This window comes from Ailuropoda melanoleuca, chromosome 11 (genome assembly GCF_002007445.2).
Source record: "Ailuropoda melanoleuca isolate Jingjing chromosome 11, ASM200744v2, whole genome shotgun sequence".
Lineage (NCBI taxonomy): Eukaryota > Metazoa > Chordata > Mammalia > Carnivora > Ursidae > Ailuropoda > Ailuropoda melanoleuca.
In genome coordinates this window covers 39,240,218-39,260,835 of record NC_048228.1, presented here as the reverse complement: position 1 = coordinate 39,260,835, position 20,618 = coordinate 39,240,218, and the positions used below count along the sequence as shown (strand labels likewise).

The 20,618-nt window shown below is 39.9% G+C and overlaps 1 protein-coding gene across 4 annotated transcripts in view; it reads right to left on the bottom strand.

Annotated features, from left to right (window-relative positions):
- Positions 1–8,915: 8,915 nt before the first annotated feature.
- GPRIN3 (GPRIN family member 3) overlaps positions 8,916–20,618 on the bottom strand; it is a 69,078-nt gene continuing 57,375 nt past the window's right edge. For all 4 annotated transcript variants that reach the window (XM_034671507.1, XM_034671508.1, XM_034671506.1 and 1 more), the window contains one exon: positions 8,916–20,100. In XM_034671507.1, the coding sequence (XP_034527398.1) occupies positions 17,650–19,986 (2,337 nt within the window). In that variant the 5' untranslated portion in view covers positions 19,987–20,100 and the 3' untranslated portion in view covers positions 8,916–17,649. The remainder of the gene's footprint in view (positions 20,101–20,618) is intronic.

The window sequence follows — 20,618 nt, the reverse complement described above, 5'->3', positions numbered from 1 at the left end:
AAATAAATGGAAAGATATACCATGCTCATAGATTGGAAGAATTAATATTGTTAACATGTCCATACTACCCGAAGCATCCTAAATGTTCAATGCCATCCCCATCAAAATACCAATGATATTTTTCACAGAACTAGAAAAAAGAATCCTAAAATTTCTATCGAACTACAAAAGTCCCTGAATAGCCAAAGCAATTTCAAGAAAGAACAAAGCTGGAGGTATCAATCTCCCTGAGTTCAGACTATACTACAAAGCTATAGTAATCAAACCAGTATGGTACTTGTAGGAAAGCAAACGCTTGAAAGAATGGAATAGAATAGAGAGCCCAGAAATAAACCCATGTGTAAATGGTCAATTAATCTGTGACAAAGTGGGCTAGACTATACAATGGAGGAAAAGACAGTTGTTCAATAAATTGTGGTGGGGAAATTGTACGGTTACATGCAAAAGAATAAAACCGGAAGGGTTGCCTGGGAGGCTCAGTTGATTAAGCGTCTGCCTTCAGCTCAAGTCATGATCTCCGGGTCCTAGGATCGAGCCCTGTGTTCCCTGCTCAGTGGAGAATCTGTTTCTCCCCTCTCCCTCTGCCTCTCCCTTCACTCGTGCTCTCTCTCCCTCTCAAATAAATACATAAAATCTTTAAAAAAGAAAGAATAAAACTGGATCACTATCTTATACCATACACAAAAATAAATTCAAAATGGATAAGGACTTGAATGTAAGAGCTGAGACCATAAAACTTCTAGAAGAAAATAGTCAGTAAACTCTGACAATATAGCTTTAACAATATATTTTTGGCTCAATCTCCTCAGGCAAGGGCAGCAAAAGCTAAAATAAACAAATGGGATTATACGGGGTTTACAAAGTAAAAAGCTTTTGGGCAATAATAGCAACCATCAACAAAATGAAAAGACAATCTATTGAACAGGAGAAGATATTTGCAAATCATATATCCAATAAGGGGTTAATATCCGAAATATATAAAGAAACTTACACAATTTAAAACAAAAAAATCCAAATCCCATAAAAAATTGAAAAAAAAATTTAAAAACCCAACCCCCCCCAAAACCAAAACAATAAAAACAAGGGTTTGAATAGACATTTCCCCAAAGAACACACACAGATGGCCTAGGCACATGAAAAGATGCTCAGTTTCACTAATTGTCTTGGAATACAAATCAAATCCACAAATGAGATATCACCTCACATTGATCAGACTGACTTTTATCAAAAAGACAAAAACTAACAGGTGTTGGCTAGAATGTCAAGGGAACCACTGTACACCGTTGCCGGGAATGTCGATCGGTGCCGCCAGTATGGAGGTTCCCCCCGAAATTAAAATTAGAAATACCATATGATCCAGCAATTCCACTTCTGGGTATTTATCTGAGGAAAATGAAAACACTAGTTCAAAGAGATATTCGCTCCTTTGCGTCCATTGCAGCATTATTTACAATAGTCAACATGTGGAAGCAACCTAAGCGTCCGTCGAGATAAAAGGATAAAATGATGTGGTGTATAAATACAATAGAATATTACTCAGCCACAAAAAAAGTGAAATCTTGTCACTTGTGACAACATGAATGGACCTACACAGTATTATGCTAAGTGAAATAAGTCAGACACAGAAAGGGAAATCCTCTATGATTTCACATATGTGTGGAATGTAAAAGACAAAACACGCCAAACAAAAGAAGTAGAAGCTGACCCATAAACACAGAGAACAGCCAAGTGGTTGCCAGACGGTAGAGGGTGGGATGGGCAGTATGGGTAATGGGTAGTGGGAGGTACAGGCCTCCTGTTATGGAAAGTGTAAGTCATGGGGACGAAAGGTACAGCATTGGGAATATAGTCACTGGTACTGTAACAGTGTTGTCTGGTGACAGATGGTGGCTACACTTGTGAACATAGCATAACATATAAACTTGTAGAATTACTGTGTTGTACACCTGAAACTAATTGTATGTCAACTATACTTCAAAAAAAAAATTAAAGTGATAAATAGGGACCTCATTTATTGAGAAATTGAAAAATTCATCAAGATATAACAATTATAAATGTTTATGTAGTAAAGCAGTCCAAAATATATGAAGAAAAATAAAATTATAGTTGCATAATATTTAGAAACCATAGTTGCATAATAATATTTAGAAACTTTAATATCCTACTTTCAATAATGAAGAGAAAAGCTAGAGCAAAGATCAATAAGGAAATATAGGACTCCATAATAAAGTGATAATTCTCACTTCCAGATTGGTGTATATAATATAGTATATTACTATAAGTTTTGAACTTGAGAATATCAATTTCAAGTAAATCACAGGCTCATAACAAAGCAAGCAATATTCATTGTCTGTGACATGTAATTCTGTTTATGGGTAAACAATTCCTCTCTATGAACCTTACATTTTTCTTCTGTGACATGGTTTAATAACCTGTTGTAGATGTTGACGATCTAATGAGCTAATTTGCACAGTACCACCTTTATAGCAAACAATAAACACAATATTAATAAGTATATTATTATTAAAATAGTGGAAAATGATGAAGCATTGCTGCGCATTCTGCAGAACTCAACAATAAAGAATACTGGCCAGTAAAACAAACAAGCAACAAAAACAAACAACTCCCCCCTAACAAGAAATAGCTGTTAGTCAATTTGTGCAAGTACTTCAGGTGACAAAAAAAAAAAATAATGCCTTAATACATTGAGATCTTTTTTCTTGTCCCTTGAAAAGGATAAGTAATTTTATAATTTCAGTAGGTATTCTTTTTTTTTTTTTAAGATTTTATTTATTTATTTGACAAAGATAGAGACAGCCAGCAAGGGAGGGAACACAAGCAGGGGGAGTGGGAGAGGAAGAGGCAGGCTCATAGTGGAGGAGCCTGATGTGGGGCTCAATCCCATAACGCCAGGATCACGCCCTGAGCTGAAGGCAGACACCTAATGACTGCGCCACCCAGGCGCCCCAGTTTCAGTAGGTATTCTTTATTTTATTTTATTTTATTTTTGCCGCCTTGGCATACAACTAATTGTTGTTATTGTGAATATGAGATTTGAATAGAAATTGGATATTTTAGGGCACCTGAGTGGCTCAGTCAGTTAAGCGTCTGCCTTTGGCTCAGCTCATGATTCTGGACTCTGGGGATCGAGTCCTGGGATAGAGCCCCAAGTTGGGCTCCCTGCTCAGTGGAGTCTGCTTCTCCCTCTGCCCCCACCTTGCTCATTCTCTCTCTCTTGCTCTCTCTCAAATAAAATCTTTTAAAAAAAGAAAAAGAAAATGGATATTTTGATACCATAACTTGTTTTTTTCCTTCCTTCTCCCCACTACACTATTTAGAGGAAATATATTTGAGTAAATCATTTTCTTCTAGAAGTAACTGTTTCCTTTTGTTTTTATACTTCACCCTTGACTTGGGAAGATTTGTTACTTTATTAGTGATGCAGCAAGAAATACTCTAGCAGCAGAGTTAATAAAACTTCCTAAGGGCTAAAGGAAGAATGAGTTAGGTCATAATGAGAAAACCATTACGTTTCATTGAAGTAGAATTTGATATCCTGTCATGAGCATGTCATGTACAGTAAAGCAGCCATAGTGAACTAGTTAGGTAAACAGATGCTGACACCAGGCTTGAGTGGCTTTTGGTCATGCCGCCACCACTGACTTGGTATATGTAATTAACCTCTCTGCATTTCAGCTTTCATTTGTAAAATGGAAAGGTAAATAATAATCATGCTGACATCATAGGGTAATTGTAAAGAGCAATAGATAATGTATATAAGTAACTTAGAATGATGACTAGTAGATAGGAAACACTCAATATACCTTAGCTATTATTATTAATAGTAACAGTCCAGAATACGAAGTTATAATCATTTATATACAAATTTAATTCTAACGGGAAAATAATTCCAACTATCCCATTTTGTGAATGGGGAAATTGAATTATATAATGTCTTTATATGTTTATCCTAAAAGCCTTGAGATAAGCACTAGGCCCTGGAGACATCTTGTAACAACCTATTACAGCCTATTTCATACCAGAAGGCTTCTCTTTTACTGAAAATGACATTGTATCACAAAGTAAAGAAAATCTTATATGCATATGATCTACATTATTTACATCAAGAAATGTTTTTCAAAATAGAGTACTATCCCTAAACATAGGTGAGAATAATTAATAATACTAGAAGCCGAAGGGGCATAGCTAGAAGAAGCCAGCCCAATGAGAGGAATTTATCCGAAATCTCGTTTTATCATTTAAAAATGGTGAATGTGTCCTTTGACTCCTCTATCAATCGGATTCTGGTAGGAAACATTTGGCATTTTCAAACTGGGTAATTGAGAAGAATTTTACAAAGAGCTTATGTATAAAGGGTAGGTAGGCTTTAGGGCAATCACAAAGTAGTACCATGGGTCTAGTGACCTCACGCATATCACTCTCAGGCCTGAGAAGTCCAGGAAAGGAAGAACAACCAGAACCCAGCCTAGTGGAAAGGTCTGCCTGGTAGGGGTTCTGGCTTTGTTGAACATGACACAGACAACACAAAGCACCCGAAGGGGGGTATCTGGGATATAAATGTCCCAACCTTCCTTACTCCTCCCTGCCACCCATCTCCAGCCTGCACCTCTGATAGGCCAAAAGCAATGGGTATAGCAGCTTGGCAAGGGGGCCTGTGGGGCTGTCTCTACACGGCGGCCTGTAAGTGCGCACAGCGAGGTGGGTAAGGCTGAACGCGGGTGGACAACAGTGAACCGAAGATCTCCAGCACATCTACGTACATTGATGTTTGCTTCAACATTAAAGTGACTTAAGTACTTACCCATTAAAACTACCATCTGGCGTTCCAGGAAAACTGATTCTTCAGGACGAAAGGGTTCGTGTGTCCTGGTTCAGGGAGCATAGAAAGAAACAAATTCTTCACTGTGAAGTTGATCTTCGCAATTTTGAATCCCTCACTAAGTGCTGTATTAGTTTTCTCTTGCTGTGGAACAAATCACCAGAAAGTCAGCAAATTTAAGCAATACGTATTTGTTACCTCACAATTCTGTGCTCGGGCGTACGGGTTCTCCCAGATCCAGACGTGGGCTTGCTTGACAGGAATCGGGGTGTCGGGTAAGGGCTGCGGTTTTCACCTGAGTGTGGGGTTTCTCTATCCATGCTCACTGGTCGTTCGCAGGACTTATTTCCTTGTCGCTGTAGAGCCAAGTAGCTGTTTCTCTTCTGGCTACCAGCTGGAGACTTCTCTCATCTCCTCGAAGGTGTCCGAGGTTCCTTGCCACGTGCCTCCATTTGCGGTTTGCGCACAGAATGCTTGTTTTCTTACAGGCCTGCTGGAGTGTCTCTCTGACTTCCGGGACCAGCTGGGGAAAACTCTCCTTTTAAAGGGCTCACGTGGTTCTGTCTGTTACATGCACATCCTCTATTTTAGGGTCAACTGATTTGGGACCTGAACTACATTTATAAAATCACTTCACGGCAGTGATTGAGTGAATCACTGGAGGAAGGTGTGTGTATATTAGGGGCCAAGAATTTTGGGACCATCCTAGAATGTTGCCTACCACTGTGGGCCTCAATACATCAAAGTGGAATCACCTGGGACTTTCCTGCCACAAGCTCTGCAGGGTCTAATATGTATGGGATTTTAGGGTCTCCAAACTAGCAAGAGCTGCAAACGCAGATGCTTTCAGGGGCCAGGAAGGTAGCAAGGCTCAGTCACATCAATTTCCAGTATTTTCTGTTCACACGAAGCTTCATGTCAGGTGGCAAGGTCATGATTAGTGACATCTTTTATTTCAGTCTTGCCCCGCCCCCCAGATTCAGCAGATACAGGTCGCTCAAAATTGTAAATGCAGTCTCAACGGAAATTTAAAATGCCCAGTGTTGTGTAATCACCCTTATTTTGTTTATAAAGTTCTCTTTTTATCAGCCCCACAGATCCGCATGAAGAAGGGGGTTGCAACTGGGATTCTTGTTTCTTTCCACCCCTTTGAGATTCTGATTCTGCCAAATACTCTGGTTGAAGACCAGGGAGAGAGAGAGAAACAGTGGATCTGGAAAGGTCATAATTTCCTTAGTGTTGCACACCCTGGCAGGTGTTTACATCTAACCTGCTCTCATAAGCTGTCTGAAGATTCTTGAGAGAACGCTCCCCCTCCAGTCTCTCCTCTGCCTTGAAGTGTGCATGGGTGCTGCTTACAGGTTTGTGTGCAGGTTCACGTGCCCACACACTCCCCCCTCCCCTCCTCACTCACCTACACACATCAGCGGGGAGCTCCGACTGGCAGATCTCTTAGTGCAGGTGAAGTACTAACTTCCAGCTCTTGGACATAAAGCTCCTAACTCAGCCCCCAGGCATTTGGAAGGTTTCCTCCAACAGCATTCAGCTGTGGGGGATAGCGATTTGTTAGTGCAGGTGAGCATATTTTCATACATTTATGATGCTTGCTAATAGGGTTTGACAAATCTCTCTGGTGTATTGTTCATCTTTTTGTAACTAATTTGGAGATGTTCTTCCTATTTTTCTAGATTCTACTATTTTGTTATGTACATGACTTCTCTTTTAATTTACATACGAATCCTAGTTATCTAAGTGCTCTAGTGTAAATTTACCAGTTGTTTCCCTTTTCCCTCCTTTTTTGAATTGGTAATATTTTTTATTAGCATTTAACTTTTTATTTTAAAAATCATATCTGATATGACCAAGTTAAACTGAATCAGAAATCTTTTCCTAATTCTTAGAGATCTGACAACTCTAAATGCTTGAACGTATTATCCTCGTGCTTTAAACAAAAAGAGAAATGCGTTTGAAGTCGCAATGTAGGTATTTCATAGTAACATTAAAAGCATTCTTACTATTTATCTAGATTTACTAAATAGAAGAAAATTTACTAAATAGAAGAAAATGGCAAAATGCCAGCCTTTTTACAATTGAGCGATAAAGTTCAAGCAAAGAAGAAAGCAAGACTGGGAGGAGTAGGGGAAGGAACTCACATTTGTTTTGCCTATGTTATTCGATCCACCATGCAATTTTGCAAAGTATATACTGCTATCCTCAATTTACAGATGAATGCGCTGAGCCTCAAAAAGACTAAATGACTCGGCCAAGGAATTTAGCTTTAAAGCTGAAATTTGAAACCAGTTCTCCCTGGTTCTAAGCCTGGGTATTTACCACTATATCCCTTTGATCATCTGATTTATATGTCTCAGGTATCTAATCTGAAAAAAAAAATTTGACTGGAAAACAGTGTGCGTTTATATACAATGCCTCCCAAGAGTGAAGACATATGTGAAAGTGCCCAGCAGAATATTTGGCACATATTTATTATTCTTTGTATTGACTTCAGGCAAAAAGAACATAGAAAACAGGCAAATACTTTACAGCCCTTTAAGAAATCTTATCTTGCTTCTAACTACCAGTAATATCTTTGACAATGACATTCTGCTTAGTTTTTCTTTTCTTTTTTTTTAAATGGCAGGCCAAGGTTCCTGTGCGGTTTGATTGAGAGGTGTCAAGTGGGACTACAAAAAGATGTAGGGAAATAATCATCCCTGAGATGCCAATACTCCCACCAGAAATCTTTCGAGCACTTTCAGCTTCCATACTGACAATTTGAATTTCAACTATGCTCTATGGTATATTTAGAAAAACTGGCTGCGGAACATTAAGATAGTTCTAAGGGTCTAAAGATTTTAGAACTCTGTACATCAGCTGACTGATAGTCTAGGATGGCGTTGAGGAAAATTAAACAATGTTGGTATTCATGAGTTCATAAAGAATGTGGTAGACAGAATGTGATCCTATGTGGTTTACAAAGGCAGATTCTTTACAGGAAACAAGAGGTATCTTGAATTCACAATCAGTGCAGCGAAGTCAGATCATGTGAAGAAGGCTGCTCTTGTGTTCACTACTCAGCATTAAAGATGTGGATGGGTGAGAACAGTAGCTGGAAATGGCACCTAATGAGATGAACACCCGGTCAGTGGGACAGAAACAGCTACAGGCAGAAGACAAACTCTCACGGCCCCCTGAGGACCTTTGTGGGCTCTAACTTTTCCACGAGTAGTATTTATAGTTTTGGAAATTCATGAGTTTTAATTTTGCCAAGAATGAACGTCTACGTATACCAGAGTTAGAGCATGGCAGCCCTATCTTAGGCCAAAATAGTGTGTATTTATACCCACAGAGCAGTTAGAAGTTTTGAAACAGTCATTGTTTAAAGTTCATAGAAAATTTCCTAAATCATTTTTTGAGAGTTGGAGTTCATAAATCTTAGTCCTCTCCCACTCTACAGTTCCTCGATGAAGACAGATTCGAGGAGGCACAAAGGGATCTAAGTATAGTGTTAGTTTTATAATGGTTAAGCTAGATTGGAGGACATGGCTGGGCTTTCTATCTTCTTCTAGGAACTTAGACTGCAGGAACCCAACTTATTTACCCAGGTGTAGGCAGAAAGGCCGGAACTACACAGCACTTACCTGGGTGGCTCTGGGCAAGAGGCAGCTAAGCCTAGATGTGAGATGATACCAGCTTTGATATAGGTGCTCCTGCTGCCACAAGAACAGATGCGCCCTGCACCCCAACCCCTCTTGTATTTCCATGAATGTCGAGCTCTCATCACTTTCACCAAGCAAAAGTACCTACGCGCGTAAGCACGCATGCGCGCACGCACGCACGTGCGATAAGCCAAGCCCAGGAAAAAGCGCTGCTTCTGATGACCTGCAAGTGGTGTTGATTCTACGCGGATTCTATTTTAATTAAAGGGGGGGCTTTCATTGTAAATATTTTCGATTCCACTGCAGATTTCTAGCAGACGTGTGTCACGTTGAAAATCAATTGATTCTAAACATCTGGAGTTAAAAGAACATTTTTGACAGCAGTGGCAGAAGCGATAACAAAAAACAAAGTCAGTAAAATTTAATCTATAGTATGTTTATTATGGAAAATGAAATGCAAAAAAAATCATACTTAAAATTTTTTGAGGGTAAAACTAAGTCATCCATTGAATTTCCTCCCTTCATTTATTCAAAAATCAAATCCAAGTAAGAGCAGAAGTGTATATAATTCCAAAATCTTGATCTATCCTTATATAAATCTTAACATTCCATCTTTTTTTCAGAAATGAAATTTTATTTGTAGGTCAATTTCTGGAGGATGGGGGCTTTCTTGAATAAACCATTTTATGACTTTCATATATAGACTTCATGAAAAGACATACATTTAGATTCTAATATTGATACATTCATAAATGGAATACATTTTGAATATTACTGTTTCTTCAGAGACTTAACATTACACTATACTTTTGGTCTTTCTCAGCTAAGCATTTACACACATAAATGATTTTCACATTGACAGCTATAGTTTTTCTGGGTGGCATTTAAATTAATACACATCTTCCAAAATAACTACGTGAATTTATCTTTTAAGCAATAGTAAATATTGACAAACATCAAGATTTCAGGTAGCCTGCTCTTATAAACCAGTATGTTTTTAGCAGTTAAAAAACATAGCCAGCTATAGTTACAATTGTAGTGCTATTATTGGTTAACCTTTTATTTTTATCTAAGATATAAAGATGGCACATTCATTCTCTAAAATGTAAGTTTGTATTACATATCATTAATTTTCTACTGAGAAGTGGTTATATTTGCACTTTGCCACACAGAATTCTCTATTAATGGCAACTCTCATATTTCCATTTATATCTTCAACCTAATACCCAGCCAACATAATTTTTAGTGTCAGGGAATCAGGATCAAATTTTATTAGATTTTAGGAGCCAGATCAGACTTTTTGATCTCTAATAGAGTATTTCTTTTTAGAACAAGTGAGAGAAACTCAAACAACATCAGTTCGCCAATTGGAATTGTGATAAATTGACAAATGTTTTCCAGTGTTGACGTTTGCTGGCTAATGTCTCTCATCTTATCTAGTCCACACAGTATTACCTGTTATCCATAATAGTAATTTATTTGGGTCCATTTAAGGAACTCCCGAATATTCATATTCTATTATCCTACCAACATCATCTGTAGTTTTTTGAAAAAATTTTACTCTGACTTCTCTTTGGTGTTGCTAAACATTATTTTGCCGATCTCAAGAGAATGACTACTGTCATTTTCCACTTCAAGTGATTATACACTGTTCTGAAATCTAGGGATAGTTTTCTAAAAAAAAGTAGGGCTTTTACCAGCTTGTGCAAATAAATACACTAATCAATGTATAAATGGAGCCTACGAAACATAATTGATTTTCCCCAGTGTTGGTTATTACCAGATATAAAATTAGGTGCTTAAACAATAGCATTAAACCTTTGCAGCTGCTCAGGTGCCGGTCTATGCCTGAGTAAGACACTAACTAGATTTTCATAATGAGGCTGGGCTTTCCTAAGCACCAAATCTGCTACCGGGGAGTATAACACCATTTAATGGGGGGTATTTGATTCAATATTAATGTATGTAAAACAGAACAGTCATGGAAAGATGCAGTTTTCAATTAGTTGTTTTAATTTGTGATTTATTTAAATATTAACAGTATGAATAAAATGCATTTGTGTGTGCATGTATATATATATATATGAGTAAGCTATTTACAGTTATGCCATGTATACATTTTTATGTGTAGAAAATGAAAATACTCATTGATTAGCCCTTTTGAGGCTTTTGAACAACTTTTTCTTTTTCCTTCTTTCTTATGACTCTGAGGATTTAGATAATTCATACAAGGTATGTACACAATCACACCCATAGTATGTACATCCTAGTCACACACTTAACACGGAGAGGATGTGTGCGGAATGTAAATCATCCTGGTGGTCAAAGAACTGACCTTACCTGTGACGAATGGCATGGTTCATTAACCTGGCATATTTAGCAACATGCCAATGTACTGCCAACGTATTCAGCCTTTGAGATAATTACGCTATCGACTCTCAGAGATGATTAAAAAAAAACCCAAAACAGCCCTTTCTGACCTTCAAAAATGAAAGGACAGATTCTGTTACTGAATACATATGCACACTTCCGTTGGCTTTATTCATTTTTGTACGTGTGCCTACTTGATGGCAGAACTGGGTTTTGAAATGGGACACAGCATGTGATTTTTTTTTCTACACATAAAGAGAGAACCAACCACTCACAGACTGTACACACTTACAAAATGTATTGACATACCACGACCAGCTACAGTATTATGCACGACATATTGTTCACACGTTAATACAGCAGAGATAAATACATTTAGAAATTTAGTAATTATTAGTATATTTCTTTCTTGAGTTTTCAGGCCCTGTTGACCTTTCTCAGCTCCAGGAAAAGCTATCTCTAGATGTCGTTAAAACAAAAATTAGTCTCTCCTCTCCTCTAGGGATGGAGGAGCGTGACCATAATACTGTAATCGTCTGATTTACCAACATCATTTTAAGATGTGATGGAAAAACATTATGAAAAATAATTTACTCAAAGATGTGGCCTAAAATAAATGCTAAGGAATCTCAACTAAAATCATTAAGAGATCCCCATAAACCTAGGTATGCCCCTTCTACCCATTCAACATAGTTTGCTCTATACATAGTCTTTACATGATATTAAAGCAATGATATGAATGAGAAAAAAATTGTTTATCTGCTTAAAAGTTTTGTTAAAGAATAGACAATTTAATTTTTTAAAGTAACAAAGAGTAATGCTAGCCACAATGTCAAAAAGCAAGCTATAATTTTCACCCTGCAAATATATGGATGACATACCTATATCATAAGAGAGCAAGGAAGTTAGCATTTCTCTCCCATTCGTTTCTCCTTAACACACTTAAATCAGTAGGGTATTTCTCATCGTAATTATTATCATGCTGGTTGGTCATCAGAATCTTTTTCTGAAGTGTAAAATATGTGACTTATTCCTACTGTTTTGCAGCCAATCGATTCTGAGCTCGAACTGAAAAAAGACTCAATGTAGAATAGTACTTAGAAACGCCCATCTGGAATATCATTTTCTGTAAGGCATTATTTGAGGCCCCTTTTGAAACGAGTACCCATGTTTTAGTTACTTTACATTTGGAACCCATTTTTCCATAGCTAAGGCTGGTAATCCTCTGGGCAGAGTTAACTGAATTGCTTTTCTACACCAAGTGTCCAGGAAGAGTAATTACTCTATGTCTAACCCCTCCGTTTCAACAAAGTTTCAGGTTGGAGCTGTCTTGAATTCTAAGCTAGCAAGACTTCTGACTCCTTTTCTGTCTTGGCTAGAATTAAGACAGAGATGTCAACCATATCCCTGCTAATGCTCACCAGTGCCGCACCTGTTTATGGAGCTCCTAAACAAGTTTTTTCTAGCAAGAAAGCAGAAACTATGCCTTTGCTTAGTTTATCCTGTGGGTTACAGTCAGTCCTCATGGAGCAAACCATATTATAGAACGGTGTGCCCACATAGACGCACTTGCTGGTATAACTGCCTCTTTTTGGCACATTATTGCTTGGCTTTAATTTCATTTTCAACAGTCTTTATTCTCATGATGAGTATCTGAGATATCTGGGTCTTTAAAAAAAATACCAAACTTGTGAATAACATCTTGTTGCACCATTCTGGACTCCAAGGTCATTTCACCAAGGCCCGTGGTGATTTAAATGTTCTTTAGAATTATCATCACCTTGATTTAACTGATAGTCGACAGTAATTTTTCAGGATTTTTTGTTTTTTCTATCTACACGTATATACAGATGTATTGGATTTACTTTGAGAGAGGTTATTTGGTTGTGGCAAGTGAGTAGGTTAGCTGGTGAGTGTTCACAGTTAAAAGTAGCTGTAATGACCTCTGGCAGATGTCACTAATTACTTGTGAGACAGAATTTCTCCACCTCAATCCGTCTTCATTTATGTCCTTGGTCATCACAAATCAAGTTTATCTGATTTCTGTAGCCAAGGAGAATTTTTTTTTTCTCCAAGAGTAGGATAAAGTTCATGGAAATGTCTCAGTATTTACAAGACTAATTTTTCCCCTTTTGCAAAAATGTCTAAAATTTTGTAGACATCCTTAAGCCCATGTGTCTGCACGAATGATGTTTATAATTACTCAGCCAGTTGCAAAATTTCATGAAGGATATAGTTACAAGAATGGACATGAGATTCAGCATATCACCTGTTACGTGCCAGGTGGCAGCAGCTGACCCACATTTGGAGAGATTCAACCAAAAGGGCTACACATGGCATCAAAGAACGTTGCTAACAGAAAACAAAATGCTCAGATATCAATATAAAATAGCAAACACTGAAGCAGACATGGACAAGACTTCTGATTCACTGTGTAGACAAAACAGGGGTGGGGACAAGATGGTTAGCTCATTTATCCAAGATACTGCTGAGTTCACTGTGTTATTATCACAGAGGGAAATTCACAGGCCTCATTTCTCAAATACCACTTAGGACAAAGCAGGAGAGAGTAAACAGCATCATCTCCATGGCAGCATTGTAGATGAGGAGTCAATCAGACAGGTAGAGGCCTACACAAGGCTGCAGGGGCCCAATTTTCAGTAAAAACACATATACATATATGCAAACTTTATCCTAAGGTATTGTTTTTCTTTATACTGATTCTTAAAAAGTAGACAAGGGATGTGATGAATTATATCGTACTAGAAATGGACAAATTTTTTAACACCTGCACAATATGTAGGAGGAATAGAAGATAATTTTTCACATTTTGGCAGCAAAACAGTAACAGTGAATACAGCAAAGGCCAAACAATTTACATTAACAGCATACTCATATATATCCTCTGTAAACAAATTTTAAAGTCACATATTATATTCTTCATGTGGTATATACAGGTACTCCCAGAATGATGGGAACTCCTAGAAATGAGAGGGAAAACATTGGAATAAGCTAGGAACAATAAAACCTCAATACTCTCGGATGCAACCCAAAGTCATCTTCTTCTTCTGTTTTCTACTTTAAAATGGCAAGCTCCTACCAAGCATCTGGTTCCAAAATTCAGTCTCTAGCGTATATGTTACACATGCATATTCACTACAGTTTATTTAACTTTTGATATGTAAGCAATAAGATGAAGAATACTGGTATCCAAAATAACAATTATCAGATTAGTCTAAAGATTAAAAAATCATCAAAAATCAAATTATATTCAATATAGCTGAACTTGTCAAGGTAGGAAAACATACTAATATATTTTATAAATACTTCATTTTGGATGCAAACAAAAAGTTTCTTTGACCTAACAAAATATTCAACTTATGCCAGTGGTCCAAAACACAAACATAAATGAGGATTTTACTGTATGTAAAAGAGTTGGTCTGTGGCATCAAAGCCAATAATCCAGAAAGAGATAATTAGGAAAGCACTGAAGATAAACATATGACAGCTGAAGCAATGACATTTTCCTTGTGGTCATTAAAAAAGAAAAAAAAAATCAATATTTAAATTCTAGTATTCACTAGGTATGACGTATAATGTCTTAACATTTTAAATGTCTCATCTTGCAAACATTGTGTTCTAATTCATCTCTCTTTTACTACTGGCTTAAGAAATATTTTATATTTATTTACCCAATAAGATACCTCCTCCATATATTGCAATGACTAAAAAGCATTTAGGAGGAGCAAAACATTTAAAAGAAATTAAGGACAAAACCAACCTTCAACCTGCTCTGTGTCATACGGGTAAGCTAAGATAGAGCCAAGCAAGCTCCAGGAATCTGCCACGAAACTGTTTGGCACTTTCATTTGTTGAAGGAACCTAGGGAGTCACGACCGACGTACTGAACGTCAGTGCTGTGTCACAGACCGAAGGGAAGGAAAATCTTCAAGTCAAGGTTTTATGCGGTAAGTACCTAGGGTATCCATACAGCAAAAGCATGGCTGGCTTCAATAGGTTCCTTATTTCGCCACTGGATGGTCTATTTCATTACTGTTTTGAAAAGCTCTTCCTTCCTTAAGAGTCAATAAACAACCAAACAAGAAAGGTTTTGTACTGTTTTGTGACAATCTCTGGAGTGTGGGAGAAGTAAGCATGAAGAGTTAAACAATTGTTAAGGAGGAAAGCCTAGTTCCAGCACCAAAGACAACTAGTTAAAGGTACTCCATCAAACATGAGGACTTAACTTTGAGAGGCACAACCGCAACGCTAAATTTAGTTTTAAGTAATTCAATGTAATTTTCTTAATTGGTTTGTTTCATGTGCGACACATGCCGACAACTCTTTCAGGTCTCTGCTTCATTTTTAACTTGTACTATTTATAATTCATAAATTTTATAATTTATAAATTTAGAATTACAAATTTATAATTTAACTTTAGCTATTTATAATTCACGTGCTTACTCCAAACTCACGAAAATACATATTATTACCAGATGCTAAATTCTTCTTTTTCTCCGATTTTAATGTGGGAACAGCCTGTTCTAGCCACTTCCCTGCAGAGGATTACCTGGGGCCCACCCATCTGGAGCGGGTACTGCCGACAGCTGCTGCTGTGTACACAGGGTGTTCTCTGCGGATACACAGCACGTATGCCAACGTGGGAGGGAGACAGGCAGGGAGGAAGGGGTGGGGGGAGTGAGATTACACCCTGGCCGAGGCAGCTCCAACGAAAGCCACACGAACACTACTACGAATGGGTACTCAGGACCAAGAGAGAGAGTTTTAGACTAAATCTCTAACCATTAATAATAATTTGACGGCAAATTCTACCTCAGGGAGTGTTCTTAAAAGAGGCCAATTGGTAAGAAACAGAAAAATGCACCTCATTAAAAAACTCATTGTTAAGTTCCAAGAATAACAACTGTAATTTTACCATTCTTAGGCTCTGGGAGCGCTGTGACTGGAGTCTATTTAGGCAGTCTTCATACACACTCCAATTGCTTTGAAAGAAACCAATGGCTATATACTAATTTGGGTTGTGCCCAGTTTAGCATGTGGTGTTAAAGTTCAGGTACGATTCTTCCCTAGATATGCAGAATCTGCAAAAGAGAATTAAAAAAAAAAAAAGGCCAAAACAGAGAGTGTGAGCTTCCTGCACCAATGGCATTTGTGAGTCTCCAGAAAGAATACCATGGCCAGACACTCTTTTCTGGCTCGTCAAGGGGAACGAGTTCAGACAAGGCAACCAGCGACACCCCTCCCACATTGAACAATCTGATTTTCTAAATGCAAGGTGGAGACCAGCGATATCTCTACAATAAATCTAGGAGGGGAAACTTTTCCAGGACCCTATCTCATTTCCCTCTTCCACACTCCCCCAGCTCTCAAGCCACTGCCGGTCATCCCAGCCCAGTGCCCTGCAAGACACTCACTGGTATGAAGGACATGCTCCTGAGGACAGGTGCAGGCTGAGCTCAAACAGACACTTAACGTTCTCAAAAACTATAGCCCGCCCGAAGCTCAAACAACGTTTTAGTAAAGGCCTCTGTTATTGGATTTGAAGGATGGAATATGATGGTATTTCTCTTAAAATCAGTTAAGTTCGCACGGGTTACCTTTTACTACAGATTAGAAACTTAGCAATTAGATAATATTCGTCTGCATAACAAAAACTGTGAGGAAGCTTCTGTTCCATTTGGTGTTGACTACATTTCTATTAGAAGCTACTGAACAAGTAGCTATTGACCAAGCAAGTCAAAAGAAAAATAGAGACTGCATCCTGTTTACAGGAGTCGAAATTAAATATATTGCTTTTGTTAGTTCTTTTTTTCAACACAGAAAAGAGAGTGGTAAACTGGCTATTTATAATTCCTTACTGAAACCTTAACACTTTCAGTAGAATGTTTTTGGAGAACACCTGTACAACACAAACTTTAGTATTATTAATAATTCTATGACTCCTAAGAACTCGGTTTCGGTCGATGTACTTCCTCTAAAGAAATATGAATTTAATCTAGTCAGAATCATAGAGATGCCCCTTGCCTTCAGTGCAGGGGATATCTGTATATATAAATTCATGTTTTATGTGGGCAGTATTCATATTCAAAAGCTTAGCTAATTTTCCTAACATACCTTTCTTACATTTATTAACGGTATAACAAGATTTACAAAACAGTTATCTGCAGATGTTTACAAATATTAATTCATGTTTTGTATTTTATGCATTTAAATACTTTCACTTAACGTCATCTGGCCTAAGAGTGAGTCAAAATTTGTTTCACATTTTTTACATTTTAGTTCTTATCATCTGTTTAAATTTTCTGTGGTCATGGCATTCTTATTGCAATACGACTAGAAAGTCTAACAGTGTTTTTGCTAGTAGTGTTTTTGCTATTTTTAATATTAAGCAGGGATTTCAATGGAAACACCACAGTGTGATAAACTGAGGCAGTAATACAAAATGACACATGTTTAATGACAATGCTAGTTCCAGAAGCAACATCAGAATAAAAAAACCCAGTGAATATTATCTCCTCTTAGTTAAGGTCATTAAACTTCAGTGAAGCTTTCTTAGTTTCTCTTGTTCTTTCTTTCAAATTGAAATATTTATATTTATTGAGCCCCAACCAAAGGACCCAACAATGCTTCATAGCAACTTCTATAGTTAATACTTGCTTTCTCCTCCTGGTCTCCCGGAAAATAACTAAGTGAGCTCTGGCATACACAGACACTTGGGAATGCCGTAACTGTGCACAAAGGCTCCCATACACACGTTCCCTTTCAATCTAATACAGAAGAAGGGGCAGGACGGACACAGCAGTTGGGGCGTCGAAAGTTCTGCAGCATGGACTGCAAGACGCTGTGCTGCCTTCCTTTGAGCTTTTTATTGGAAGAAGTATCTGAGGAAATGGATCTCCGGGTCTGGCCGCTTTGAGCTTTGATTAATTTCTCGTGTTCCCTGATCTGTCTTTGTAGATGGTTCTGGATTGCGATACCCAGGGACTCCGGGTCCAGGGAGGCGCCATACACTTCCCAGGTCATGCCCTGCTCGTCCCACACGACGTCCCTGACGCGCTTGGACTGTTTGAGCTTGGAGTCGGCGCCCAGCGGCTTTTTCTTGTCTCCGGGGGTGAATCCCACCTGCGCGGCCGCCGCCGTCACATTTAACTTCTGCTCCTTGAGGAACTCACTGACGCGGCTGGCGCGGCGCGGGCTGGCTTTGACCAGGCGAGAAGGGGTCCGCTTGCCGGAACCTGGACTGGAGTCACCCAGGGAATCAGACGGCAGGCTCAGGCTGGTGGCCGGCTTGGTCTGCCGGTTTTCTTCCAAGGTACCCTCCTGGTTCTTCCTGACCGGGGACGGCGTCGGACTGGCAGCTGACCACGCGCCGCCACTGTCTTGAGATGCAGGATTGAGCAGCAGGGTTTTGGCCTCTGCGCCGGCCCTGGCATCGAGGCTAGCGGGGCCCCGACACTCCTGTTGTTTGTCTGCGTGCGGAGATGCTGCCTGCTGCTCTTTTGCATCTTCTTTGTCCGCGGGAGCCCAGCTCCCGGGCTGGTTGGCTTTGCTGGCAGGGCCGCAAGAGTCAGAGAGTTTGCAATCTGGGTTTGTTTGGGGACCATCTGTGGTTTTCACTGCAAACTCAGATGGCCTGGTTTCAAATTTCCCCAAATCACGATCTGTTTCAGTTTGACTTCCCGCGCGGATGGAAATCTGGTCGGTGGGGCTAGCCTTCCGGGCGCCAGAATTCCCACCTGGAAGCTGTTTGGAGGTGGGCTCCTCCCTCATCGGCGTCATTCCTGCGGACCTCCCGTCTTCCTCACACATAACCAGAGCATTCCCGGGTGCCACAGTGATCGAGGAGATTTGCAGGCGCTCACCTGGTAGGCTCACCTGTTTACATTCCCCGTGGCAAGCGGTGGAAACCGCTGCCTGGATGTGCACCTCTGGCATGATGCCAGGGGACTGGCTCGACTCCGGGGGGGCTAGGATGTCGTCAGACAGCTCCAGTGTGTGGCTCCCATGGCCGCCGCCGCGGCAAACGACACGCAGCCGCTCCTGTGGCTCTACACGCTCAGGAACGGGGATCTCCTTTAAGAACGCAGTGAGGATGCTGGGGCTGGTGGAGACCGACCTACTCTCGACACTCGCCACCGCCTGCACCTCGGCATCTTGCCGAGCCCTGCTGGGAACTTCCCCGACCTCACCTGCAGCGTGGCTGGTCATTGTACTTGCTTCTTTGAACCTTGACACCTGGTGCTGTGAGGGCAGCGGCCCCTTTCCCAGATCTGGAGGAAATGTGGACCCTTGGCTAGTGAGGTGGGGTGGTAGAGAAGTCACAGCCTGGCTGTCCGAGGGGGTGGCCAAGGGCTGTTTGTGCCCAGAACATGCGTCTTCTCTTGCTGGAGATTCACAGGACCTTGTCTGGGAGTCGTGAATGGCTCCCGGCCTTTCCCCTTCAGGTCTGCCAACAGGAGAGGAGGTGTGGCTCAACTCCCTGGCCACTGTATTTGCAGTTTGCATCAGTCCCTGGACTGTTTCTCGAGAAGGGAAATCACAGGGCACTTGAACTTTGCTGTTGCCCCGGCTGCTGCCCACAGGACAACTTGACTTTTCAGGATGCTCCCCATCTGAGGGTCTCTGTGTTTTCAGCAGCGTATCCTCAGGTCCTGCCGAGGGGCTGGCATGGAGCTGGTCACCTGGGATGCCCTGCTGGGTGTGCTGATTGGCTGGCATTGTAAATGCTTCGTCTAGAACATCCTTTCCTGCTGCAGAACACGGAGCTGGTGCTGTGGGCTCGCTGCTTCCTGGCAGCTGGGTATTGCCAGGAGAGTTGCATGGAGGAGACGCCTTTTCCACCTCATTGAAGATACCAGGAGAAGACATGTCTGGCTGGGTGGTCTCATGCTCGAAAGCCTGCATCAGGGCCTCAGCAGCTGCCCTGGAGCTGAGGACTGGCTCTTCAGGAGGGCCAGAAAGGCCATTGGTGCTCTTACAGAGGAGGGCTGGTTGAGGCCGAGGTGAGGCAGGCTGCACTTCTCCTAGATCCTCTTCTTTTCCAGAAGCTGTGATCAAGGAAGTTTTAGCCGATCTCAAAGGGTCAGGTACAGTCCCCATGGAATTTTTCTTCAGGAAAACCTCAGAGCTCTCCCCAGAGCAGTGCTCTCTCTGGGAAGCAGTATTAGCTCAGAGCGAAGACTCAGTCAGGTATGATTCATCTGAGGGATCGATCTGCAAATGGGAGAAACAGTATCATTAATATGGTACAGCAGTTAAGGACTGAAAATACACCAACTGGTCATTTGTACGAGATCTTGTAAGCACATTAAAACTTTTTCTCCTATATCTGTTGATATAAAAATAGATCTTGGGAAGAAAGATTTTGAAAAAAGTATTAATTATACAAGTCTTATTTTGGTACATTAGTATCTGCTTGCATCCCATTGCTGTCTAGGAAATAGGTTTTTAATGTATTTACTTAAGCATATGGTAACTACCCAAAAGTCATTTGTGTAGTCTGATTTACCTGCTATCAGAAAATCCTATAAAGCTACTGTAATCAAATCAGTCAGTATTGAAATAGGCCTAAACAGATACACGAAATAGAATATCTAGAAATAGATCCACATATAAATGAAGATTTAATATATGACAAGAGGCATTTCAATTTAGTGGTAAAATGATGGATTATCTAATATAAGGAGATGGCAAACTGTTAACACACCTGGAAGAAAAGAAAACGAGATCTT